Source organism: Bufo bufo, chromosome 5 (genome assembly GCF_905171765.1).
Source record: "Bufo bufo chromosome 5, aBufBuf1.1, whole genome shotgun sequence".
In the NCBI taxonomy this organism is placed as follows: Eukaryota; Metazoa; Chordata; class Amphibia; order Anura; family Bufonidae; genus Bufo; species Bufo bufo.
This window is the reverse complement of record NC_053393.1, coordinates 482,785,918-482,813,394: the sequence shown is the minus strand read 5'-3', so window position 1 is coordinate 482,813,394 and position 27,477 is coordinate 482,785,918. Positions and strand designations below refer to the sequence as shown.

The window sequence follows — 27,477 nt, the reverse complement described above, 5'->3', positions numbered from 1 at the left end:
AAGGACTCTTAAGAGACTATATACAGAAGTATGTGACTGTAAATAATATTATAAGTGATAACCAACATGGGTTTACCAGGAACAGAAGTGGTCAGCTTAATCTGATTTGTTTCTATGAGGAGGTGAGTAGTAGCCTGGACAGAAGGGCGGCTGTGGATGTAGTGTTTCTGGATTTTGCAAATGCTGTCCCTCATAGATGCCTAATAAGTAAAGTAAGGTCTATAGGTTTAGAAAATGTAGTCTGTAATTGGATTGAAAACTAGCTAATGGACCGTGTTCAGATAGTTGTGGTCAATGATTCCTGTTCAGAATGGTCTGGGGTTATAAGTGGTGTACCCCAAGGTTCAGTGCTGGGCACCGTATTGTTTAATTCATTTATTAATGATATCAAGGACAGGATTAATAGCACCATTTCTATTTTTGCAGATGACACCAAGCTATGTAGAACTGTACAGTCTATGGAACATGTCCAAAAACTACACGATGACTTTTTGAGCATCGACTTGGCAAATGAGATTCAATGTGGATAAATGTAAAGTTATGCATCTGGGTGGTAATAATCTACTTTCATCATATGTCCTAAGTGATGTAACACTGGGGGAGTGACTTGTAGAGAAGGATTTGAGTCTCCTTGTAGATCATAGATTAAATAACAGCATACAATGTCAATCAGCTGCATTTAAGGCCACCAGGATATTGTCATGCGTTAAACGAGGCATGGACTCGTGGGGCAGGGATGTAATATTACCACTTTACAAAGCGTTGGTGCGGCCTAATCTGGAATATGCAGTTCAGTTCTGGGCACCAGTCCATAGAAAGGATGCTCTGGAGCAGGAAAGGAGGCACATGATTAACCTAGACAGATATTCAAATGGGCCATATAAAAAATATTGTGAAAAGCTGTTCCATGCAAAACCCCCTCAAAATACAAGGGGCACTGCCTCCGTCTGGAGAAGAAAAAGTTCAGTCTCCAGAAGCGTCAAAGCTTTTTTACTGTAAGAACTGTGAATCTGTGGAATAGACTTCCTCAGGGCGTGGTCACAGCAGGAACAGTGGACAGTTTTAAAAAGAGCTTAGATGAGTTCTTAAAAGTAAATGACATTAATGCTTATGAAAATGTTTTGAAATCTGGGTTTCACTCCCCTTTTCTGAAATATGCGTCCCCACCTATACTTTGGTTGAACTTGATGGACTTCCAAATTAGCTGAATGTAATGCCTTAGACCCAGCTCAGGTAGAGGGGTTCTGTTTCTCATTGAAGAGACACAAAATAAGTCTCCATTCACTGATATTTTCCTTCAATAAGGAATCTAAGGAATCTCATCCAGCCTACCCTGCTCTGTACTGATGAGGGGCAAGAACTCCGAAATGGTGCTATCTATAGATGGGTTTCTGGTTTAGCTGAGCTAATTTGCACTTTCCCCGAAAAAAAAAAAGTAAACTCAAACCTAAATTGCGACATTTGAACTAAACCTAAAACGTGTCATCCACCAAATATTTCTTAAAAGGATTTGAGCTGTGAGGCTGCATAATGAGGGCAGTATTTTCTGTCTGTCCACTCCACTGTCATAACACTTGCATTGCCAAAAAGGAATTAGAAAATGTTTTAGCATACATTTGCTTTGACCATTCACACCTCTTTTATGAATAGAAGACGTCCGCAATGTTTTATTACAGTTTACTTCGGCTCTTGGAAAAATGACTCTTTGATTATGACTTAAGGTGGAAACATGTTGATAAGTTATAACATTTTGTGTACAGTGCACCTCTGTAGTCTGTATATTACTTCAGGTTTTGCCTTCCACCCGTGTTTATGACAGCGCTTAACACTTTGAACTATGGGATATTTTATCTGCAGTAATGGATGATAATGTACTTCCAACAACGCAGCCATCTTCTCTGAATACATTACACTTCTTGCTTGCAATGAATTCAGATACTTTAGGTGACTGGGAGTATTTTATGGATTTATTGTGGTAGGAACTGAATTAGTAAGTGCGTGAATAAAGATGAGGTTGGGTAATTACTTGTGTAGCCTGTTGACGGCAGATGATATATAGAAATTGACTGCCGGAATCACGTGACTACTAAAATGGTCATAAAATAGAGGAATAAAAAAAACTAAAGTTTTGTCTTGAAATCGTCGAACATTTTCAATGAGCCAATTTAAAGGAGTTGTCTGGTCGTTTAATGTTGATGGCCTATCCTCAGGATAGGTCATTAATATCTGATCTGTGGGAGCCCGACTCCTGGCACCACCAGCACCACCAATCAGCTTTTTAAAAAACACACGGCGCTCTGGTGAGTGCTGCGGCCTCTTCACAGCATATCAAGCACCTCTCCCATCCATCGTATTGCGACTGTGGTATTGCAGCCCAGGCCCATTCACTTGAATGGAACTGAAATGCTTCTTTAAACAGCAGATGGGTGGGGATACCAGGAGTCAGACCCTCACCGATCAGATATCGTGGATAGGAAGTCAATATTAAACACTCGGAAACCTGCGATGATGTCACCATCATGTGACCAGTGCAGGAGAGGAAGGCAGTGAAGAGGAGAATTGTGGGGAAGAAGCTGTGGTGAGGTCTGTACATGAGGAGAGGTAAGTAAAGGGAGAGGCAGAGCAATGCTGGGAGTTGTGGTTATTTAACTGGGACTGTATGTTAGGGCTGAAGGGAGGGATGTTATTTACATGAGGCTGCATGTTGGAGGTGGCTGGGGCAGGGTGATATTTACATGGGACTGTGTGTTGAAGGAGGCTGTGGGAGGGGTGAGGTTATTTACATGGGACTGAATATTGATGGTAGCTGTGGAAGGGAGTGATGTTATTTACATAGGACTGTATGTTACATGGCGGCTGTAGGAGGGAGTGATGTTATTTACATGGGAATTACTATTGGTGGGACTATGAGGAGCACTATTACTGTGGGGGGGCTATCTGGCACTATTATTTGTTCAGGATAGTATTTGGGGAGCACATCGAGCAGCAGGATAACACTGTGGGTCTCCAGGTTGGGGGATGATGATAGAAATGTGAGGAAGCTAAGATGTCTATGTGTCACACTCTGCAGAGACAAGGCGGCTGAGAGAAGACCAAATAGAGAAAATGATGACAGAGAAGATCTACATCGGAGGAGACGTCACCTGGGAGGCCCTGGATGTGACAGGTATGTGCTGCTGTATAGCAAGTACAGCAAAATGTGGTGTGTGGGGGAGAGGGGCTGTTGAGTGTCAACTTAGAGAATTGGGCCATATTCATTGGGGCTTGGGCCCCGGATCTTTTGAGACCCTAGCAACGCCCCTGGCAACCCCTTTCAATAAGCCTGTCTAGGGCATATGGATGTAATATGGATGCTGCAAACATTATTCTTCTAGAGGTCTCCAGATTTGGACCCATGATTGAGCTCTCAAGTTCTTGTCTGTGAGGGTCCATTCACCCATTTTCAATGGGGCCGCAAAAGATGCGGACAGCACACAGTGTGCTGTCCGCATCTGCACTTCCGTTCCCCGGCCCCACAAAAAATGGAACATGTCCTGTTCTTGTCCGCAGACACGGACAAGAAAAGGCATCTCTATAATAGTGCTGGCCGAACGCACATGGCCGGTATCCATGTTTTCCGGATCCATAATTTGCGAACCGCAAAACAGTTGCGGACGTGTGAATGGACCCTTAAAGGTAAGCTAATTCGACTCAACTGCTGATTTATATAGTTACATTAGAGCATGCATAATGACACATACGATATGAACAAAAGTATTTTGACTCCTACGCATTACACTACAGAAACTTGACACTCCATTCTTTATCCATGGAGATGGTTCCTCCTTTGCAACTAACACTACTGAGAAGGCTTCTCTACAAGATTTTGGATTGTGTCTGTGGGAATTTTGACCCATTCACCCAGAAGAGCATTTGTGAGATCAGACACAGTTCATTCCAAAGGTGGGGTTGAGGTCAGGGCTCTGTGTTGGCAGTCAAGTTCTTCCACACCAAACTCACCCAACCATGTCTTTATGGATCTTGCTTTGGGCACTGGGGCACAGTCATGCTGGAACAGAAAAAGCTTTTCCCTGAGGCCCGCGCGGGTGCAATGCGTGATACAAGCTCATTGCGACCGCACTGAATCCGGACCCATTCATCACTTGTGCGTTGCGTGAAAATCACAGCACGTTCTATATTCTGCGTTTTTCACACAACGCTGGCCCCATAGAAGTGAATGGGGCTGGGTGAAAATCGCATTTTGCTTTTTTCACGGATGGTTGCTTAGAGATGTTGTTTGTAAACATTCAGTTTTCTATCACGCGTGTGAAAAACGCATCACTGCAATGAACTCAATCGCAGGCAAAACTGAATGAACTTGCTTGCGAAATCGCGCATTTTTCACTGAACGCATCCGGACCTAATCTGCTCACGCTCGTCTGCAAGGGGCCTAACTGTTCACACAAAATTGGAAGTATGCAAGTATGTCCAAGATGTCTTGGTATGCTGAAGCATTAAAGTTTGACTGAGTTTTCAAAAAACTTTTGATATGTCAGCGTCAAATTAAAGATTTTGATTGGTGACGATCTGAGTGGTAGCTACTGTTCCCTCTAAGCTGTGTTCTCTAGAACTGAAAACGTAAAAAATTCCAAGCTGCAGCTGGTAAAACTGTTATTGGGCTTGTTAATCTTTTTCTTTTAACCATCTCCTTTCCAGAGCACACAGCTTAGCCTTAGAGTGAACACTGGTGGCAGCTTCTTTTCCCCACGAGAGCTAGAACGAGGTGAGAAAAGGGCACTATGGGCCAGATTTATCATTCCTCTGACAGCTCACTCCACTTTAACATATGGCTAAAGTCAGTTTTAGCCAAGTCAGATTTATGATCGGCCCTTTAAGACTGTAATAAATGTGGTTTGACGGTAGCAGTTTATCCGTCAGTAAGCAGCTTTACAAAAGTCGCACATCTTTACGAAAAAGTCGCACGTTTTTATGAAAAAGTCGCATGTTCTATTAAAAAGTCTCATAAGATAAGCATGGTCCTCACTGGAGTGAAATTGGGACTTTTTTGCGACTTTTTTGCGACTTTTTTAAATAGTCCCAATAGTAAATCTGTCTAGAGATTAATTTACATAAGAAAACACGCCCACTTTCAGAAAACTGGCGAGCATAGTGCAGAGCAGAAAAAAGTCGCAAATTTGTGCGCAGTTTTAGCGTTTGGGACTTTTTTGGGACTTTTTCACTCCATTATTCTGACTTCAGCTAATGATAAATCTGGCCCTATATCTTCTTGCTGCAGGAGATAGAATTAAGCTGTTTCCTGCAGAGAGAAGAGTGAGCTTGCTATGTGAATGCTTTTCTCACCTTGTTCTAATTATTGGTCAGGGTCTCAGGACTTAGACCCCCACCAATCAAAATCTTTGATGTTGCTATGACATCAAAAGTTTTTTGAAAGTTTAGGGGCACTTCAAGTACTGAAAAGCAACCCAACTGAATTCTCCATCCTTCACCAAACTTTACTGTTAGCTCAATGCAGTCAGGTAGGTATCGTTCTGCTGGCATTTGTCAAACTCCAGTGGCGTGCTCTACACCACCCCATCAGACACTTGGCATTGTGCTTGGTAATGTAAGTTGTGCATGCAGCTACACGGCCATGGAAACCCATGCCATGAAGCTCCCGGCACAAGGATTTTGTGCTGATGTTAAGATGAGGTTTGGAAATCTGCAATTTTATTTCAAGACACGGAGGCTCCTATTACTTTAACCCTTTCTTTACTGTCCACCAATAGCAGCAAAGAAAACATGGCATAAAAGGAAGAAACCATGGCAACAGGCCCCTCTCCATCTTGTGCCAGTATAATAGACCCCACATCCTTAAGTCCTTCCTCTTTCTTTGCTGCTGCCACCAAGATAAGTGCACTTCAGAAGGTTACTTTTCCTTTATTTGTACCTATTTCACTGTTTTCACTTGATTGGTGGTTTTTGGTTATTATAGGTTTCTTCCCTTACAGGTATCACTTATATATATATATATATATATATATATTTGTCTGGTTAGTTCGGCATATTTATATATATTTTCTCCCCTGTCGCCATCGCTCCCACACCAGTCTCTGCCTCAGGGACTGGTGTGGTTTTTTCCTTCTGGTGTCCCTGGATCTGTTCCCCACTTCCGTTTTACCCCTCTCTCTTTCCCGATATCTTCTGCTTCTGCGCCTACTGCGTCCTCCGCCATTGCTCTTACCTACTTTTTCTCCTAGGGATAGCTGTTTTCGGTCTTCCCTTGGCCCCGCCTCCTCATTCCCCGTCTCTTCCTTCTTCTCCGCACGCTCCCCGGCCGCCCTGGTTCTGGCCCTGCCCTCCTTCTCAGTCATCTGAATCTCCTGTCCCGTCTGGTTTTCTTCTCAACCAGAGAGAAGTCTGTGCTGGTACCATCTCGCACCATGGACTTTCTGGGCTTCACGGTGAATTCGACCACGTCTACGCTACGCCTCTCTCGGGAAAAAAATCCATTCCATCCGCAAGGAGTTGCGCCGCTCCTTGGCGGTTCCGCAGATCTCACTGCACCATCTGGCCCAGATTATCGGCCTCTTGGATTCAGGCAGTCTTCCCAGCCCCGCTGCATTACCGGGCTTTGCAACGCTTGAAGATTGCCCACCTGCATGCGGGGGCTTCATATGCAGATATCATCTCGCTGGATTCGGATACCAGAGACGAGTTGTTATGGTGGATCCACAATCTCTCAGCCTGGAACGGCAAGGCGATTTTCGGGCCCCAACCGGACTTTACGGTGGAGTCGGACGCCAGTCTTCGAGGTTGGGGCGCTCACTCCGAAGGTGTGACCACCGGAGGATGCTGGTCGGAGGACGAGTCCCACCTCCACATCAATGCTCTGGAACTTCTGGCGGGATCCTTCGTGATTAGCAGTTTTGCGAATGGGGTGGCCAAGGCGTGCACATGGACAACGTCTCGGCGGTGAGGTACGTCAACTCCATGGGAGGCACTCATTTAGCTATGTTGTCTCGGCTAGCGAAGGACATTGTGGTACTGGCGGAATACCTTCTGGGGCTCCAGAACACTCACGCGGACTGGAGCTCTCGGTATCTCAAGGATGGCAGCGATTGGAAGTTGCACGAGCAGGTGTTCGCTGCTTTATCATCTCACTGGGGTCCCTTTTCTATCAACCTCTTTGCTTCCCGTTTGAACCCTCAGCTTTCCCGTTTTTACAGCTGTGGACGCCTTCCTACAGGACTGGTCGGGGTCCCTGATGCACGCTTTTCCGCCATTTTCCATGATTCCGCGGGTCCTGAGTCAAGTTCACCAGCAATTGGCCGAGATTGTTTTGGTGGTCCCCTTTTGGGGCACCCAATCTTGGTTTCCCCAATTGCTAGAGTGACAGTCGACACACCCTTCCTCCTGCCTTGCTTTCTGGATCTCTTACGAGGACCGTCTGGGCTTCAGCATCTTCTCATACTGGACGGCTCTCTTCGGTTCCTGGCATGCAGAAATTCGGGAACTTCTGGGAAATCCGGGGAGTTTCGGAAACGACTCGACGTCTTTTGGAGGACGCATGGGCTCCTGGCACAAGAAGATCTTATAAAGCAGCCTGGAGATCTCGGTCTAACTGGTGCCTGGCTCGGGACTTGTAGCAGAGATTTTGCAATTCCTTACTTCCTTGTTCTAAGAGGGCAAGGCTTACCGCACAATTAACTTGTTCAGGTCAGCTATCTCCTCCATTCACCAAGGTTTCGACGGGCGTCCGTCGGGCCGGGCCCCCTTGGTGTGTCGTCTACTCAGTGGTTTGCGCCTGGCTAGGCCCCCGAGGCCTCGGTTCTCCACGACTTGGGATGTGTCTTGTGTTTTGTCTCTTTTTTCTACCTGGCCGTCCAACTCTGGTCTCTCCTTGCGCCAGTTGACGGCCAAGCTAGTTACACTCCTGTGTCTCATCTCTTGTAAGAGAGTATCCGAATTATGGACTCTGGACTATGATGCCCGTTCGTTCACTCCAGAGGGCGTTACCTTCAGCATTACTCGCCGCACATCCACGTGGTACATTATCCCGCTTTCCCTTCGACCCCAGCGCTCTGTCTGGTACTCTGCCTCAAGGAATATGAGGCTTGTACGTTAGCGCATCGCTCTCCCGCGTCTCCCCAGCTTTTTCTTTCATTCTGTCGGCCCTTCTCCCTTGTCACCAGCACTACGTTGGCTCGATGGGTTAAGTGGGTCATGTCCTTAGCGGGAGTGGACACGTCAGTCTTCACGGCTCACTCCACCAGAGGAGCGGCGGCCACTTCTATGGCGGTAGCAGGTGCTAAACTGAAAGAAGTAATGAGGTTGGCGGATTGGTCCAGAGTATCCACCTTCAGGGAATTCTACTTTCGACCGCCACTACATGCTTTCTCGTCTGTTATGGGTCGGCTTTGAACTCCCAATAGGAGCCTCCGTGTCTTGAAATAAAAAAGACAAGTATTGCCCCACCCTTTTGCCTGCCCTGGCAATCATTTTGGTGTCAATATGTGATTTGTATTGCCTTGATTAGTTGCATTGATAATCATATTTATCTTCAGGGATGTTTGCCCTTTTTAGGTGTAATTCCGCAATTTCTGTTTTTCTTGTTTTACAGGGTAGAATCATCGAGGTCATTAGGAGCTTAACAGTGTGGCTCCAGTGCTGAGTTCGCCAGGCCGTGGCGGTGTTTCCAGTTCCGGAGAGTTCAGCGGTTCGTGCCGCATCGGTTGAAGAAGAATGTTGCGAATTGTTCCCGTTATTGAGTTGGTGTCACCTCGCTAAGAAAGAGGAAGGACTTAAAGGGGTTATCCCACTTTGCGTTTTTATACTTACCTGCTACCACCGCGCGTTCACTTCCTGGATTCTGGCTGGGGGCGGGCTTCATCTTGATTGAAGTCTTCTCCCGGCCGTGCCGCGCGCTGGACTGAACGCGCACGCTGCCGCGCATGCGCAATGTGACTTATTTCTGGCCAGTATAGTACAGAGCCGGCGTGCGCGTTCGCAGCTTTGTACTATTCTGGCCGGGAAGAAGTCACCGTCGCGCATGCGCGGCAGCGTGCGCGTTCAGGACAGCGAGTGGCCCGGCCGGGAGAAAAGAAGAAGTCTTCTGGGCAAGCGCGACCATCGGGATTTTGCAGAAGAGCGGTGGTCGTAACCAGGGGAGACCGAGTCACAACAATAAGGTAAGTGGGGATGAATTTTCTCCTAATCGGTGGGAATTTGTTAATAAAGTATATTTACAAAAATGATCACTGTCAAATCATTAACAGATTTAACAGTGATCATTATGATGGGATAACCCCTTTAAGGATGTGGGGTCTATTATACCTGCACAAGATGGGGAGAGGCCTGTTGCCATGGTTTCTTCCTTTATGTCATGTTTCCTTTGCTGCTATTGGTGGACAGTAAAGAAAGGGTTAAAGCAATACTCGCCTCCGTGTCTTTCATAAAATCATGACTTTACGTCATAGAATAGGAAAATCATGCAATTATTGAGTCAGCAGAACGCTGGCGACTTCTATGCACTAGGTGCCTCAGTACTTGGCAACCTGGCAAATTTAGTGAGCTCTTTAGAACAACCCATTCTTTCCCAAATGTCTGTAAAGGCAGACTGCATGGTTGGGTGCTGGATTTTATACACCTATGGCACTGGTACTGAATAAACCACCTGCCTTAAATAATTAAGTGGTGTGCCCAATACTTTTGTCCACATAGTGTATAGCATTGATTTCAGTTTTGGAAATGAACTACAGAACTTGACTCACCTGTATACACAATAAATACATTTCTTACACCAAACTGCACACCAAATAAGAACCTTTATCAGAAATGTGGGTCACAGTGCTGGGAGAGCGCCTACTATCATCTGTACAGTTACTGTAGGCTAGTTTCACATCACATCTTTGCTGTATGTCACATAGCTGGGAAAATCTCTGGCACATTGGTCAAATGTGCCCATGGTGTCATAATAATGTCCCCTAATCTCTCCAGTCCATGGGATGAGTGTCGTGTTGCAGCTTAGTCCCATTCAAATGAATCAGTAGAAAAAAGTGGATCAGCACTCTTTTGATGCAAATAAATCTTTACTTTATTGCCAGGCAGATATGTTGCGTTTTGGCTAAACAGCCTTTTTCAAACAAGCACGTCACGTTATCTATACAGTATATATATATATATATATATACAGTCAGGTCCATAAATATTGGGACATCGACACAATTCTAACATTTCTGGCTCTATACACCACCACAATGGATTTGAAATGAAACGAACAAGATGTGCTTTAACTGCAGACTGTCAGCTTTAATTTGAGGGTATTTACATCCAAATCAGATCAACGGTGTAGAAATTACAACATTTTGCATATGTGCCTCCCACTTGTTAAGGGACCAAAAGTAATGGGACAGAATAATAATAATCATAAATCAAACTTTCACTTTTTAATACTTGGTTACAAATCCTTTGCAGTCAATTACAGCCTGAAGTCTGGAACGCATAGACATCACCAGACGCTGGGTTTCATCCCTGGTGACGCTCTGCCAGGCCTCTACTGCAACGGTCTTCAGTTCCTGCTTGTTCTTGGGGCATTTTCCCTTCAATTTTGTCTTCAGCAAGTGAAGTGCATGCTCAATCAGATTCAGGTCAGGTGATTGACTGGGCCATTGCATAACATTCCACTTCTTTCCCTTAAAAAACTCTTTGGTTGCTTTTGCAGTATGCTTTAGTTCATTGTCCATCTGCACTGTGAAGCGCCGTCCAATCAGTTCCGATACATTTGGCTGAATATGATAAGATAATATTGCCCGAAACACTTCAGAATTCATCCTGCTGCTTTTGTCAGCAGTCACATCATCAATAAATGCAAGAGAACCAGTTCTATTGGCAGCCATACATGCCCACGCCATGACACTACCACCACCATGCTTCACTGATGAGGTGGTATGCTTAGGATCATGAGCAGTTCCTTTCCTTCTCCATACTCTTCTCTTCTCATCACTCTGGTACAAGTTGATCTGGGTCTCATCTGTCCATAGGATGTTGTTCCAGAACTGTGAAGGCTTTTTTAGATGTCATTTGGCAAACTCTAATCTGGCCTTCCTGTTTTTGAGACTCACCAATGGTTTAGATCTTGTGGTGAACCCTCTGTATTCACTCTGGTGAAGTCTTCTCTTGATTGTTGACTTTGGCACACATACACCTACCTCCTGGAGAGTGTTCTTGATCTGGCCAACTGTTGTGAAGGGTGTTTTCTTCACCAGGGAAAGAATTCTTCGGTCATCCACCACAGTTGTTTTCTGTGGTCTTCCGGGTCTTTTGGTGTTGCTGAGCTCACCGATGTGTTCCTTCTTTTTAAGAATGTTCCAAACCGTTGTTTTGGCCACGCCTAATGTTTTTGCTATCTCTCTGATGGGTTTGTTTTGTTTTTTTAAGCCTAATGATGGTTTGCTTCACTGATAGTGACAGCTCTTTGGATCTCATCTTGAGAGTTGACAGCAACAGATTCCAAATGCAAATAGCACACTTGAAATGAACTCTGGACCTTTTTATCTGCTCATTGTAATTGGGATAATGAGGGAATAACAAACACCTGGCCATGGAACAGGTGAAAGCCAATTGTCCCATTACTTTTGGTCCCCTAACAAGTGGGAGGCACATATGCAAACTGTTGTAATTCCTACACCGATCACCTGATTTGGATGTAAATACCCTCAAATTAAAGCTGACAGTCTGCAGTTAAAGCACATCTTGTTCGTTTCATTTCAAATCCATTGTGGTGGTGTATAGAGCCAAAAATGTTAGAATTGTGTCCATGTCCCAATATTTATGGAACTGACATATATATATATATATATATATATATATATGTGTGTGTAGCATGCAATATAACATGATGTGCTTGTTTGAAAAATACTTTTTTTTTTTTTTTTTTACTCGTTTTATTGAAGTTTAACAAGAGGCATGAGACATAACATTGCAAAGCTGACACGTCCCACGCAGGGGAGTTCCAAGCTTCATTGCATACTATACCATAACATATAAGTGAGAGGTGGGTACACAATACATGAATCTATCACATCGAGAGTTACAGTGAAGTCTGTTTCAGGGTCTGTTATTCGAAGAGCATCCAGAGCATGAGAATCCACATTTCGGTAATATACTACGGTCTGGGCTCCCCCGACACAGAGTACATGTGTAGAGGGTGTAGGGTCTGAGGAGAAGAGCACCACTCCCCCCATACTTTTTGGAACTTCTGCGGACACTTTCTGTGTATGTAAACCACTTTTTCCATGGAAATAGCATGGTTGACCAGTGTTTTCCACAATTGTATGTATCGTGTCAGCCATCCACCTCAAAGCTACCGCTTTCCTAGCTAGGAACAGGGCCTCCCCCAGAAACACTCTCTGATGGTGCGTCCACTGCTCCTCATCCAACACTCCAAGAATACATATTTTGGGGCACACTGGTATCGGGGCAGGAACCATTACCGATAGGGCATCTACCACACTCCTCCAGAAGGTCTGCAAATGATCACATTCCCAGATCAGATGCCAGAAGCCCGCCCCTGTTTTGTGACACCTGTGACATCTACTGTGAGACAATCTTCCCATTTTGTACAATCTGATTGGCGACAGGTAGCTTCTGTGCAATACAAACAACCAAGTCAGCCTATTATTAACCGATGGGCAGACTCTAGTAGGAGTCAGCAAAGCCAAATCCTCCCAGTCCTACGCTGTAAGTGTAGGTATGGAGGCTTTCCACTTCAAGGGGCTGAAGTAACATACGGCCTCCCAATAAATGTGTATATAGCACAGATATAATCCCCCTGGGATCTCAACACGCCTAGCAAGGGATATTTGGAGATGCTGCTGCCCGCACCACGGAACTGGGCTCCGAAGGCATGTCTCAATTGGAGATAGCGGTAAAAGAGAGTGTGAGGTATCCCAAACCTCTCCTGGATCTGCTGAAAGGAGCGCAGTACTCCTCCCTCGTAAAAGTCCTCCAGGGAGGTAACCCCGCTCCACCTCCAGACAGCAGAGCCCTCCAAGTCTGCCAGGTGTGAAAACATGGGATTATCCCAGAGTGGAGCAGAATCAGGCACATCTTTATATTAATTCAATTTGGCAGCTTTTCATACTTGGTTGGCCAATTTGTGAATAGGGAGTAGCCTCCCAGTTACTAAACCTGGAGACTCTAACACCGGCCATAAGGTGGTCAAGTGGAGGTACTCTTTTAACCAATACTCCGGTACCGATAAGTCCCCCTGTGCTACCCATGAAGTTATATACTTCAACTGACCAGCAATGTAATACAAGAAAAAGTCAGGCAAGGCAGCCCCCCCCCCTTGAAGCTTAGATCTTTGTAGTACACTAAGGGAAAGCTTCCTTCTAGCCCTACCCCAAACAAAAGCAGCAGTTAATGAGTGCAAGCGGTCGAAGAAGGCTCTGGGTACGGGTGCACATGCATGCGCCAGGAGGTAAAGACCCTTCGGAAGTAGTATCATTTTGACTAAGTTTAATCTTCCCATTACTGATATCGGCAGGGACTTCCAAGTTTTAAACTTATCCTTAAACAGTAGCTCTAAGGGGTCTATATTCCTAGCCAGTGACGTGGAGGGATCCCTGGTGATTACAATACCTACAGTTGTGTTCCAAATTATTCAACCCCCAATGCTGTAAAGGGTTTTAGGGAATTTAGTGTACATTTGTAATTGTGTTCAGAATGAAATCTTACAAGGACTTTTTAAAGAACCAAATGCAACTAAAATGACATCAATTGTTTTTGTAATACAGTATTAAATGTTTTTTTTTGTGATTTCTTCATTGACACAATTATTCAACCCCTTAAAGACTACCACTCTTAAGAACAGAGGTTCATTCAAGTGTTTTTGATCAGGTATTGAAAACACCTGTGGATGTCAAGGAGCAGCAATCAAGCATAATAAGCACCAATTTTAAAGATTTAAAAGGACTGTGATACTCAGCTCCTTCTAGACATTTACTGGTGTGTTTACAAACATGGTGAAGTCAAGAGAATGGTCCAGGAAGACAAGAGCAGAGGTGATTTCTCTTCACAGGAAGGGTAATGGCTATAAGAAGATTGCAAAGATGTTAAACATACCAAGAGACACCATAGGAAGCATCATTCGCAAATTCAAGGCAAAGGGCACTGTTGAAACGCTACCTGGTCGTGGCAGAAAGAAGATGCTGACTTCGACTGCTGTGCGCTACCTGAAGCGCAAAGTGGAGAAAAGTCCCCGTGTGACTGCTGAGGAACTGAAAAAAGATTTGTCAGATGTGGGTACTGAAGTTTCAGCTCAGACAATAAGGCGCACACTGCGTAATGAAGGCCTCCATGCCAGAACTCCCAGGCGCACCCCCTTGCTGTCACCAAAGAATAAGAAGAGTCGACTGCAGTATGCCAAAAGTCATGTGGACAAACCACAAAAGTTTTGGGATAGTGTTCTGTGGACTGATGAAACAAAATTAGAACTGTTTGGGCCCATGGATCAACGCTATGTTTGGAGGAGGAAGAACAAGGCCTATGAAGAAAAGAACACCTTGCCTAATGTGAAGCATGGTGGGGGGTCAATCATGCTTTGGGGCTGTTTTGCTTCTACAGGTACAGGGAAGCTTCAGCTTGTGCAAGGTACCATGAATTCTCTTCAGTACCAGGAGATATTGGATGAAAATGTGATGCAGTCCGTCACAAACCTGAGGCTTGGGAGACGTTGGACCTTTCAACAGGACAATGATCCCAAGCATACCTCCAAGTCCACTAGAGCATGGTTGCAGATTAAAGGCTGGAACATTTCGAAGTGGCCATCGCAGTCACCAGACTTAAATCCGATTGAGAACCTCTGGTGGGACTTAAAGAAAGCAGTTGCAGCGCGCAAGCCTAACAATGTGACTGAACTGGAGGCTTTTGCCCTTGAAGAATGGGCGAAGATACCCGTAGATCGCTGCAAGACACTTGTGTCAAGCTATGCTTCACGTTTAAAAGCTGTTATAACTGGAAAAGGATGTTGTACTAAGTACTAAGATTGAATGTCACTTGGGGGTTGAATAAAACTGATAATGATGTGAGCACAGAAAAGACATTTGTGGTTATTTCATTATAAATGTTATGTTATATTTATCTGACTTACAAGTGCCTCTTTGATTTAATTGTAAACAAGATGACTGAAATGATCAAAATCAATGTCAAACTGGCCAAAACACTCAATTTCAGTGGGGGTTGAATAATTTTGAAAACAACTGTAGGTATTTGAAATTGTCCAACACAGGCAAATTGTGAAACCTTGACGGCCAGTCATGTGACCATAGAGGCATAATAGCAGATTTTGTCCAGTTTATGTGTAAGCCCGAGTAAGTGCCAAACTTCTCTATCACGGCTATCGCACCAGGGAGAGTGCGCTCAGGCTCAGCCATAAATAGGAGAAGATCATCAGCATATAGGCCTATTTTTTCTTCTCTACTCCCCCGAGATACCCCCAAGTAGGACTCATCCTGTCTAATCCTCAAGGCCATATGTTCTATCACCACCGCGAATAACAGTGGTGATAGGGGGAAACCCTGCCTGGTGCACCTGTGGAGCGTAAAGGAATCAGATTGCGTTCCATTAACAAGTATATTAGCTGTAGGTCTCTGATATAAGATTTTAACCCATCTCACAAACTTAGGTCCAAAACCGAAGTCTTCCAAGATCTGCAGCAGGAAGGGCCATTCTACGGAGTCGAAGGCCTTGGCTGTGTCAAGGGACGCCAAGGCCCAGCGTCTCCCCTCTGCCATCCCTATCTGTGCCACAACCTGTGCTCTTCTGATATTATCAGAATTCGTTCTGCCCGGCATGAATCCTGCCTGGTCCTGGTGTACAATGGAGGTTATAACCTTGTTTAGACGGATAGAAAGGAGTCTAGTTAAAATCTTGTAGTCTAAATTTAATAGTGAAATCGGCCTATAAGAGCCACATTCACTCGGGTCTTTATCCGGTTTCAGAATTACTACAATGGTAGCGTCATATAAAGTTTCAGGTAGTTGATGTCGCTGATGGGATGCTGAGTATAGTTTAAGGAGTTGGGGTCCTAGTATCTCTATGTATCTGGAATACACCTCCACAGGGATCCCGTCAGGGCCCGGCGCCTTCCCAGCAGGCAGCTCCTTCACAGCTAACTGGATCTCCTCCAGAGTTATATCTATATCTAGCAGGTTTCTGTCCTCCGCACTCAGTCGGGGGTGCGAGACCTCGGCTATGTACTCTCGCAGCTCCCGATCAGTATATTGTGCCGCAGAACTGTACAGAGACTGGTAGAAACACCTAAAGCTGTTCAGGATCCCATCCACTGAGTCCACTACCCGGCCCTCGGGACTCTGTATCCGTATGACCGGGGGTGAAATTTGATTAGTTTTGGCTATATGAGCAAAGAGCCTTCCTGCTCTATCCCCAGTCTCAAAGGACTGTTGCTTCATAAAGAACATCCTACGCTCGCTCTTTTCCTTAAGGTGCATCATGTATGATCTACCTCTAGTCATCCACTCTATCCTATTCGCCTCCGAGGGGTCAGAGCAAAACGAAGCCTCAGCTTCCCTACATTTTGTGTGTAAATCCATCTCCTGGCGCACAGTATCCTTTTTGACATAGGAAATAGAGGACTTTAAGCATCCTCTCGGGTAGGCTTTTAAGATGTCCCAGAGAATCAAATCATCAGTCTCTTCACCCTGCATTTCTAGAAATACTTGTAGTTGATCAGGGACTCTATCATTAGGGGTCATTAAAGAGAGCCAGAAGGGATGGATTCTCATCTTACCCCCCCCTAGAGACGGCTCCCGGCACTCTCAGTCGTGCCAGTACAGGGGCGTGGTCTGAAGGACCCTGCGGTTCATACTGAATATCAACCAGATCAGTGTAGACTGCAGCATTGCTCAGTAAATAATCGATCCTAGATAGCGCGCCTCTAGCGGGTGTAAAACAGGAGTACCCCCTCTGTTGCGGATTTCTAAGTCTCCACATGTCCAGCCAGCCCATCTCCGCAGCAAGTCTGTACAGAGTAGTAGTGGGAAAAGATCCGTCCACTCTCGCCCCGGCTGGGTGGTATCTATCTAGGCTCTCCTGCATTACCATATTAAAATCCCCCATACAGAACAATCAGGCCGTGGGATATTGAGCAGCAAAGCCCAGCATCGTTTGGATTAAGGAGACATTGGCAGGGGGAGGGGGGTTATAGAGGTTAATTATAACAGAGGGAACATTGTTGATAAATCCATATGCAAAGGTGTACTGCCCCTCAGGATCTGCTACAGATTGCTAAACCTCCCACTTAAGACTCCTGTAAACAAGTATGGCCACTCCCCTAGAGTGTGAAGTTCCATAAGCCTACTCCCAGTGTCAGACGTCAAGTGAGTTTCCTGTAGTCCCAAAACGTGAGGGCTATACCTTCTTATACGCGAAAATACAGCTATCCTCTTGTTCGGAGCCCCCAAGCCTCTCACATTCCAGGACAATACGGTTAGGGACCCCATGAGAAAAGCATTAAGTTCCCAGCCGGGTATAGCAGAGCCTCAAGGTAAGGAGGGTAGAGACCCCCCTGCAACATTAGCAATTGCCACTCCTCCTCACCTGAGTAGCAGCTAGCAAATGACCATGCCTTCAACGTAAAAATTAACATGTAATGTAGCATGCAGTTAACTAACAACCATTGATACACACCAGTGCAAACATTCTGGTTGTTCTGTGGCAGAGTATTCGGGGACCTGCACGGGATAGTAGTAGTTAAGCCCATGCAGGTGGCCGAACGCTCCCTGTACATATAAAGTGAGTGGGCTGCTGGAACAGAGGAATAGAAATGGATGTAAAACATGAACACCAAGCCCCCCTTCAGGCTACATCCTTAAACAACACTAACAACACTAACGATGGGCCGCAGAGGCCTGGAAGCAAAGTGTCCCACATCGTACTAAAAAATATGCATATGTACAGTGGCAAGGCTCCCACATGGCTTTGATATACTTGCGGTGTTGGCCAGAGGAACAGAATTAGCGCGGTCTAAGGCGCCTAGAGATCCAGTCCTCCGCTTCCTTAGGGTCAGTGAAAAAGACTGACCGGTCGCCGTCTATCACGCGAAGGCGCGCTCGGTAGGCCATTGAATACTGCAAATTCAGCTCACGAAGGCGCCTCTTGGCCCGAGATACATTCGCGTTGTCATGCATAATCACCCCCTTGTTCCTTTCTCGGCTAAGTATAAGGTCCCGGTCCTTCCAGTTGAGTAAGCGGGCTAGTAAAGGTCGCGGCGGGGGCTCCCGGGGGAGGTGGTCTGGCACTGACCCTGTGTGCTCTTTCAACTGCATACGCTGTGGAAAATGCGGCATCAGGGAATTGGGCTTTGAAACACTGCTCCAAGAAGTTGGCAGGGTCCCGGCCCTCTGCTCTCTCAGGGATGCGTAGGATCCTCACGTCGTTGCACCGGGCCCTGTTCTCCAGGTCATCACATTTCTGCCGCCACAAACCGACTGACCGCTCGACTTCCTGCAGTTTCGAATCAAGTGGTCTGGTAGAGTCCTCTAGAGCGGAGACACGGTCCTCCGTCTGTCTCACTCTCTCCCTCAGCTGCTGTACATCCTGCCGCAGCAGTCCCAGGTCTACCCGCACCACTTCCATTTTACAGGTAAGTGTGGACTGGCAGAAGGAAATCGCTGTCAGAAGCTGTTCTGATACCGCTTTCAGGGCGATTTCAGGCTCTCCAGCATCCTCATGCTGTGCGGCTTGACCACGCGTGACTGCTGCAGGGGGAGTGGCGGTAGCTGTGGCGCCATGTTGATGTTCCTGCCGGGCATAGTCTAAGTTTGTCAGCCGCGGTTTGCGCCTTGCTGGGGCCCATCTCGTGCTGTCTAGGCTTCCTCCTCCTCTGCACTTGCCACTCGGAGTTTGGAGTAGGCAGCTTGTCAGGATTCTGTACAGGGAACGGAGCAGCTCTTAAGTGCGTGCGCTCATGTCGGCAGTTAGCCACGCCCCCCGAAAAATAATTTTTAGCCGAAAGGCATCACATCTGCCTGTATTTTGTTTGTAGCAATAAAGTAAAGATTTGTTAGCATCAAAAAGTGAGTGCTGACCCACTTCTACTTGGTAAAGCCTGCAACCCAGGATACGAGCACCACCTTCTTCCAGAGTGCCAACTGATTATTTTTATCAACCACTCAAATGAATGAAGCTGCAATACCAACAGTCTGGGATCAATACTACGTACAGTACAGACCAAAAGTTTGGACACACCTTCTCATTCAAAGAGTTTTCTTTATTTTCATGACTATGAAGGCATCAAAACTATGAATTAACACATGTGGAATTATATACATAACAAACAAGTGTGAAACAACTGAAAATATGTCATATTCTAGGTTCTTCAAAGTAGCCACCTTTTGCTTTGATTACTGCTTTGCACACTCTTGGCATTCTCTTGATGAGCTTCAAGAGGTAGTCACCTGAAATGGTCTTCCAACAGTCTTGAAGGAGTTCCCAGAGATGCTTAGCACTTGTTGGCCCTTTTGCCTTCACTCTGCGGTCCAGCTCACCCCAAACCATCTCGATTGGGTTCAGGTCCGGTGACTGTGGAGGCCAGGTCATCTGGCGCAGCACCCCATCACTCTCCTTCATGGTCAAATAGCCCTTACTTTCAAAGTTTTCCAAATTTTTCGGCTGACTGACTGACCTTCATTTCTTAAAGTAATGATGGCCACTCGTTTTTCATTACTTAGAATTTGTTTTATGGCAAGAAAAAAGCAGCTAACAGTCTATTCAGTAGGACTATCAGCTGTGTATCCACCTGACTTCTCCTCAACGCAACTGATGGTCCCAACCCCATTTATAAGGCAAGAAATCCCACTTATTAAACCTGACAGGGCACACCTGTGAAGTGAAAACCATTTCAGGGGACTACCTCTTGAAGCTCATCAAGAGAATGCCAATAGTGTGCAAAGCAGTAATCAAAGCAAAAGGTGGCTACTTTGAAGAACCTAGAATATGACATATTTTCAGTTGTTTCACACTTGTTTGTTATGTATATAATTCCACATGTGTTAATTCATAGTTTTGATGCCTTCAGTGTGAATCTACAATTTTCATAGTCATGAAAATAAAGAAAACTCTTTGAATGAGAAGGTGTGTCCAAACTTTTGGTCTGTACTGCATGTCAAACTTACATGACGCAATATGACTGCACCTTTTCATGACTTGTCCAGGCTGCCGATTTTGCACTGCGTTGCATCTCTAGTGCATAACCTGTACAGTTAACCTTGTGCTTTTGTTTGACTGATTTGAGCATTGGCATGATATAGTGTTGTCACACTCTGTGTGGCGTGCTTCTACTCGTGCCACATAAAGCCTCCAGCAAACTGAACCTGTCTGTGTCCCTAGTGATGCCGCATCCACCATCTGCTTCTAGTTTTCAGGTTCCTAAATCTTATACAAATAATAGTTATGTGAAGATGGCATTTCAGACATCGGTAAGATCTGGGGTCACAAGATGTAGATGTAGTAGCAGGAAAATTGTGGTTGGGCACCTGCAGAGCTGAGAGTGTTTCTGAAATTACAACACTCAAATTACTGTCCCTAAAGACGTTGTGCATCCGTTCCGTGCATTGGGGACCGCAATTTGTTGTCCCCAATGCACGGGCAATGTCCGTGCGGCAGCTGGGACGGACAAAGACCTATTCAACTTGAATGGGTCCATGATCCGTCCGCACCGCAAAAAAATTGACTATTTTTTTACAGTGCGGAGGCACGGACAGGAACACCACAGAACCATTCTGTAGTGCTTCCGTGTGGTTCCAATCTGTGCTTCTGTTTCGCATCTCCGCGATTGCGGACCCATTCAAGTGAATAGCTCCACATCCATGATGGGGAGTGCACACGGGCCTAAGGCAGTATTCAGGCATCTGCAACATGGCTGGATTTTATTGTCTATATTCTGACTACAAGAGTCGGTATGCCTGTAGTTCTGATGCACCAACTTGAAATCACCATAGAACCTAATACTGTTCACCTGAACCACAGTGTAATGCCCGGATCACCAGCGGCCGCCATCTCTAGCAGGCAGCGCTACTGGAGTCTGGATCCCATGGGGCTCTGTGTGCAAAAGCGCTAGCTAATCTTGTCGGCACTTCTGGATTGACAACGTCTGTCATGTGATGTCTCGCATGACCACAGGGCGGCCTTATTTAAACAGGTAAACTGCTGGCCACAGTTGCCTGTGAATAAGGTCTTCTAGCGTTTGGATTGTTTTGAAACTGCTATGGAATTCTTGCCTGATATTCTGACTCAGTATCTGCCTGACAATTTGGACCCTGACATGACTTCTTGGTATTGACCCAGCTTTGGTACTGTATTGCTCTTGGTTTCTTTTTTTTGTTTACCTCTGATTGTCTCTACTGGTTTGACCCGGTCCATTTGTCCCTGAGTTCCGTCGTACCTGTGTATTTTCTATGATGCTCATCTGTTACTTAGTTTGTGATCTTATCCTTGCTCTTGTTCCGCTTAGACCCCTGCACTTAGTTAAGTAAGGACTGCCGTCCAGTTGCGGGCCGTTGTTTAGAACGGATCATGCAAGTAGGTAAGGACAGTGGTGCGGGTGGAGTTCAGGGCTCACTGTTCCCTACAGGGATCCTACTGGATCAGTCAATTGCAGCAGTATGAATGCAGCCTGAGCTAGGAATTACACATGCAGATTTTATGGCACTTTTTCTGAGCCAAACACAGGAGTGGACACAAAAAGAAGGAAAAGTATAAAGTAAGGACTGATCCTTCTACTCTTCTGTTGCAACAACTGTGTTAAAAAAAATAGCTTAAGGCCACATTCACATATTTTGTATCAGTATTTGTAAGCCCAAACCAGGATTGAGTCCACAACACTGAATAGGTACATATCTTTCCATTATAAAGGGGGCATACAAAGGACAGATAACATAACATAACAGGGGCTGGTTTGGGGATGTTTAGGCTGGGCCTGACAGCAGTATCGGGGCTACTGCCCAGATGGCCTGAGATCACAAGCCTCTATGCAGCCAATGTCAGATCACTGTAGATCTAGGGTGCATCAACTGAGCATCAAAATGTACATTTACCATATCTGAAAAATTATGTGACAATACCTATGGCACGTGTGATGACACTGATGAGAGGCTGTCTACACAGCAGCCAGAGCTACAGAAATAGCCGAGTTTCCATGCACTGCTATGGGAGTTACAGAAACAGCAGAGCCCCTGCCACTCCGCCATTTCCGGGGCCCACTGTGAAATATTCAAGATGGGATAATCCTTGTAGTGATATTAAGGTGACATATCCCCTTTAATAAATTCTGCACAAAAAGAACACTCAAAGATTTCATGTGTTCTTTATAATTTGGAGGGGGTCCCATTTAATATCACATTAACGAAAACTGACAGAGCAGACTGAGTCTGAAATGATATTTAATAGATGTTACCATATATTTTCCTCCAGAGCCATGACAGTGGACTGTACTACATGACAAAAAACAATAAATCTGATAAAAAAAAATCTGTACAGTTATGAGAACTGAAGCAAAGCAATTTTTGTATATTCACAACTTTATCGTGATGTACATTGTACAGAAGCACTTAAAACCCATAGTACAATCTCTCCATAGGGGTCTTTTTAATAGAAATAAAATACTAGAAATGATGCTTGACGTCTACCAGCCAATGGGGCAGGTAGTGAAGGGAACACAATGGACACAGTTCAAATTCTTGTACTATTTCTGATGCAGGCAGGATTGGCCGTAAGGCGCCTTTGCTCTGCTGGTCGTTGGCAGAGATGTCTACTGTAGATGATCCGGACCCTGTTTTATGCCTTTATGGTACCAGTCTGCTGGTTGTATATACATACCGCCAGCATCTGGAGGTTTTCGATCCAAACAGCATTAAGCCAAGTGATCATCTTTGGTTAATTTTTGCAGACTGGTCACATTATTTAAATAGTGCTTTTATTTTTGGAAAATTGTTCTCAATAAAACAGCAATTTTTACTTGATGAAAGTCGATGGCAAATTTCATGTCTACTACTGATGTCATAAAGCCAGGATTCCTGAAATGTCTCAGTTTCATGGGGAATTCTATGTAGGCACCAGTTTTCAATCCCACATTGGAGGTTAAGTTCGACTCAGCTCAGTTCAAAGCCGGCAGCACATTCTATAGCGTAAAGCAGTTTGCTCCTCATAAGATTCTCATCATAAAACTCTGGAAGCTTGAGAAGGTTCATGCAGGTGCTTGCAGTGGGAAGTCGCTCCAGATCAGACCCCCCGTTATGGATGCAGAAGGCAGGATACAGCTCCTAGAAGTCGGAAAATAAGAATGGGAATTAAAACACAGAAACCATATATTTCTCTGTGGCTATGCTCACAGTCATATTGGATTTTGCTAATCACTTCCATCAGAATGCCAACCAGAATTCTTAGTTATATAAAAAAATAACAGACACATTGGAAAACCATAATGAATGATAAAGATTATAAGTAATACACATCTATGGCTCAATATACCGATAAGAAGTCATCGCAAGCATTTACGATCAGCTATAAAATTATATAATTACCACCAAAATAATCTCGTCAAGTTCCCTTCGCTGCCTGGAGTCGTTCTTCTAAGCTATGGCAGTATCTCTCCCTCAGTGTGAGAGACTCATGATGTGAGAGGAGGGGGAGCAGCGGAAAGCCATTTCATAGACTCCGAGAACATAGCAAAGATCTGACATCCCACTTACAGAAATGATGCAAAAGGGAAAGACCAAACATATGCGATACATCTATTATACATCTGCAGCTGCCTAAAGACTCATTGCTATTTTGCACATAACCACGATTTTTCAGAAAACTCCTTATAGGTGTATGTATCTATATAAGCTATAGTATATGAGTATCCTCGTATACTGCTTTGTGCTGCAGACGGGCTGCCTCTGTCCCTAAAACATCAAGTCAATGCCCATCCATTACAAGTCAATGCCCATCCATTACAAGTCAATGCCCATCCATTACAAGTCAATGCCCATCCATTACAAGTCAATGCCCATCCATTACAATTCAACATTTCTAATAAAAAAAAAGAGAAAAAAAATCTATATTTTCTATTTCACCAGGCAATAATGCAATGGCATTGACATGCATTTTTTTTTACATGGGAAGTAAACTGCAGATGAAAAAGTAGCTACAAATAAGTGGCAAAACCTCCATGTGTTACATTTGGATCTATTGCAGATTTTTCTGTAAATTTGATGCCGATTTTACACTATGCTTAGGCTACTTTCACATATGCGTTTTTGCCTGATCTGGTAGGGATCAGCAAAAACGCTTCCGTTATTGATAATACAACCGTTATGAACGGATTCGGTTGTACATCTTTAAAATAGCAATGATTGATCCAGCACTAAAACCATTGTAAGGGTACTTTCACACTAGCGTTATTCTTTTCCGGCACTGAGTTCCGTCCTAGGGGCTCAATACCGGAAAAGAACTGATCAGTTTTATCCTTATGCATTCTGAATGGAGAGCAATCCGTTCAGAATGCATCAGGATGTCTTCAGTTCAGGTCTTTTTGACTTTTCAGGACAGAGATAATACCGCTGCATGCTGTGGTTTTATCTCCGTCCCAAATTCCAGAACACTTGCCGGAATGCCGGACTCAGCATTTTTTCCCATTGAAATGCATTAATGCCGGATCCGGCCCCGAGTGTTCTGGCAAAACGGATCAGTTTTTAAGGTCTGCGCATTCTCAGACTGCAAAAAATGTGAAAAAAAATAAATGCCGGATCAGTTTTTCTGTATGACACCAGAGAGACGGATCCGGCATTTTAATGCATTTGTCAGACAGATCAGGATCCTGTATTGACGGATTCGGCAGGCAGTTCCAGCGACGGAACTGCCTGCTGGAATCCTCTGCCCCAAGTGTGAAAGTACCCTAAGTCAATAGGTGCCGGATCCGTGTTCTATTGTGTCCGAGAAAATAGATCTGGCACCATTGACTTGTATTTAGTGTCATATCAAATCTGTTTTGCTCCGCATCCAATGCCGGACAGAAAAACACAGCTTGCAGCGGTTTTCTGTTCGGTATGGGAACGCAACCAAACGGAAGGGAATACATTCAGTTCAGTTTTGTCCCCATTGACAACGAATGGGGACAGAACAAAAGCCTCTGCCAGATCTTAATACTGGAAAAAAAAACGCAGATTTAAAAGTAGCCTTAGCAAAGCTGAAGATTCAGGCTGGGGCTACATGGCAACATTAGATCTAACAGTTGTGAATGTTGTTTCAGTGTAGTGCCGTGACAGAAGATCTAGATGTTGCAGATCGCACGTGACTTTCATTCTATTGACTAATGTACGTTGCGTGCAACATGTGGCTTGGTTGTGTTTTTACCGCCAAATTGTAGCTCTAGCAGACAAGTCACATATTTTTTTTATGTCACCATGTGGCCCCAGGATTACAATCAGCCCTCCAGGTCAATTTCGGCAGCAGATTTGGTTGTGATTTCTGTAAAATCTCATGCACTTTGCTGGTACTGTAATACGCTGCAAAGTTTCTGACTGCAATTCCACGGCAGGAAATCTGCAGCAAATCCATTAGGTGTGAACACACCGTAACAGTAAAGAAAGGGAATGGATGCTGCCTCCTTTGCCTGAATCACAATTTTTAGGAAGGAAGTAGAGGACATGTAGAATTGTAGCATTAAAGGGGGTTGTCTCATCATAGACAATGGGGGCATATCGCTAGGATATGCCCGCACTGTCTTAAAGGGGCGGGTCCCACCGCTGAGACCTGCACCTATATAGAGAACGGAGCCCCGCAAAGTGGTGGCTGGAGGACTCCGGTCCGGCCAACACCAAGCCGACTCCCCATAGAAGTGAATGGGAGAGTACTGCGCATGCGCGGCCCCCGCTCCCATTCATTTCTATGGGGCCGACGGAAATAGCCGAGCCAGCGGGGCTCTGTTCTCCCACCGCTGGGACCTGCACCTATAAGACAATGGGGGCTTATCCTAGCGATATGCCCCCATTGTCCATGATGAGACAACCCCTTTAAGCTTAACATCTTTCTAGACGTCCATTATAAACAGTTATTTATACGTGCGAAATAATTTCAATATTTTACAATGATTTTCTGTTACCGGCAATCCAGTCCCCCCCATTATAAAGCGTTATTTAGTGAAATAATGAACCTTTGTAACCTTCACATAAAGGCAACATTTCCACAAGGTTATTAACGCAGAAGAAGGCAACCATTTCAATACATCCCCCTGCCAAATTGCTGCGCTTCGGGGCCATCTCTCCATAGGTTATTGGCTTTTTCCACTTTAAAGGTTTAGTAATGTAGCAGGATGAAGTGCTACCGTAAAACGAGCGGCTGGCCAATGTGAAAACTGCATAATGAAACACATTACAAGCGGGAGACAACAGTTCACCAGTGGAGAGAAGCCATTTATTATTCTGACCTGACTGGAACTTCGCGATCTTACTCACTCGAATACAAATGTAGGTTTTTTTTCTGTATCTACGGCAACCTAATTTATTAAAGTTATTAAGCTTTAATTAGTTTTAGAAAATGCTATCTTGTAACATTTAATCTGGCTCCAAATGGGCTCTTAATTTGTTAATGGTCTAACCTTGTGATATCCAGAGTCTACAAACATTAAATAATGTCTGGGATTTGTCAGGGATGAGGCTCCCTACAGCCCTAAAGTACTGACTATTGCCAGCGTTTTAAGAGGAATACTTAGTATTCATTTTACAGAAGTGAGTGCCTTACAGTAAGACGGGACTTTTTAAGAATAATTCTTAAGATTGAATATACCATTTGGTGGAACATAAGACAATTTCAAGTTGTTCTGATTTTAATATCTTTTTAATAGCTTCTACGTGTTCAATCACCAGCGTCCAGCTCTGATATGACAGAAGTACCAGTGGCTAAACTCCCAAAAACCTTACCTGTCTAACGGACTTCGCAGAAAGGACATTTTCAGGAGAACCCAATTTAATGAGTGTATCGACTTTACTTTTTGGAAAACTCCTGTCATTTTGGCTTAGGAGTCAGTGGGCGGTCCAGTGCATTGATTGACGGTCTTCTCTCTCACTGTACTTGCAGAGACAGGTGCCAGTCACTGAATAAGACCGCCCACTGGACTCCTAAGCAAATGAATGAAACACAAGTTATACTATATCTTTTCCACCAAGCTATATATCAGTTTGCCAATTTCTTCTTGTTCTGTACCGTGCTACCTGCAGATTGAATTGCATTTTAGAAGTTACCTTTAAAGGGGTTTTCCCGGCAGGAAAATATTGATGACCTATCTTCAGGATAGGTCATCAGTCGTGTTGAGCGAACTTGTGTTTTAAGTTCGGCGTCTAAAGTTCGGGTTATCGAAGAATCGAGTTATGGATTCCGCTACCACGGACCATAAGTTATAGTCAGTGGTAGCGGAATCCATAACGCGATTCTTCGATA

General features: G+C 44.8%; 1 protein-coding gene and 1 long non-coding RNA gene across 2 annotated transcripts in view; one reads left to right on the top strand and one right to left on the bottom strand.

Moving 5' to 3' along the window:
- LOC121002713 overlaps positions 1–27,477 on the top strand; it is a 471,797-nt gene that overhangs the window by 412,273 nt on the left and 32,047 nt on the right. The window lies entirely within an intron of this gene.
- The window catches only part of UBE3C (ubiquitin protein ligase E3C), a 162,466-nt gene continuing 157,273 nt past the window's right edge, over positions 22,285–27,477 (bottom strand). Inside the window, exon 24 of the mRNA XM_040434193.1 lies at positions 22,285–23,318. Within this exon, the coding sequence (XP_040290127.1) occupies positions 23,148–23,318 (171 nt within the window). The 3' untranslated portion in view covers positions 22,285–23,147. The remainder of the gene's footprint in view (positions 23,319–27,477) is intronic.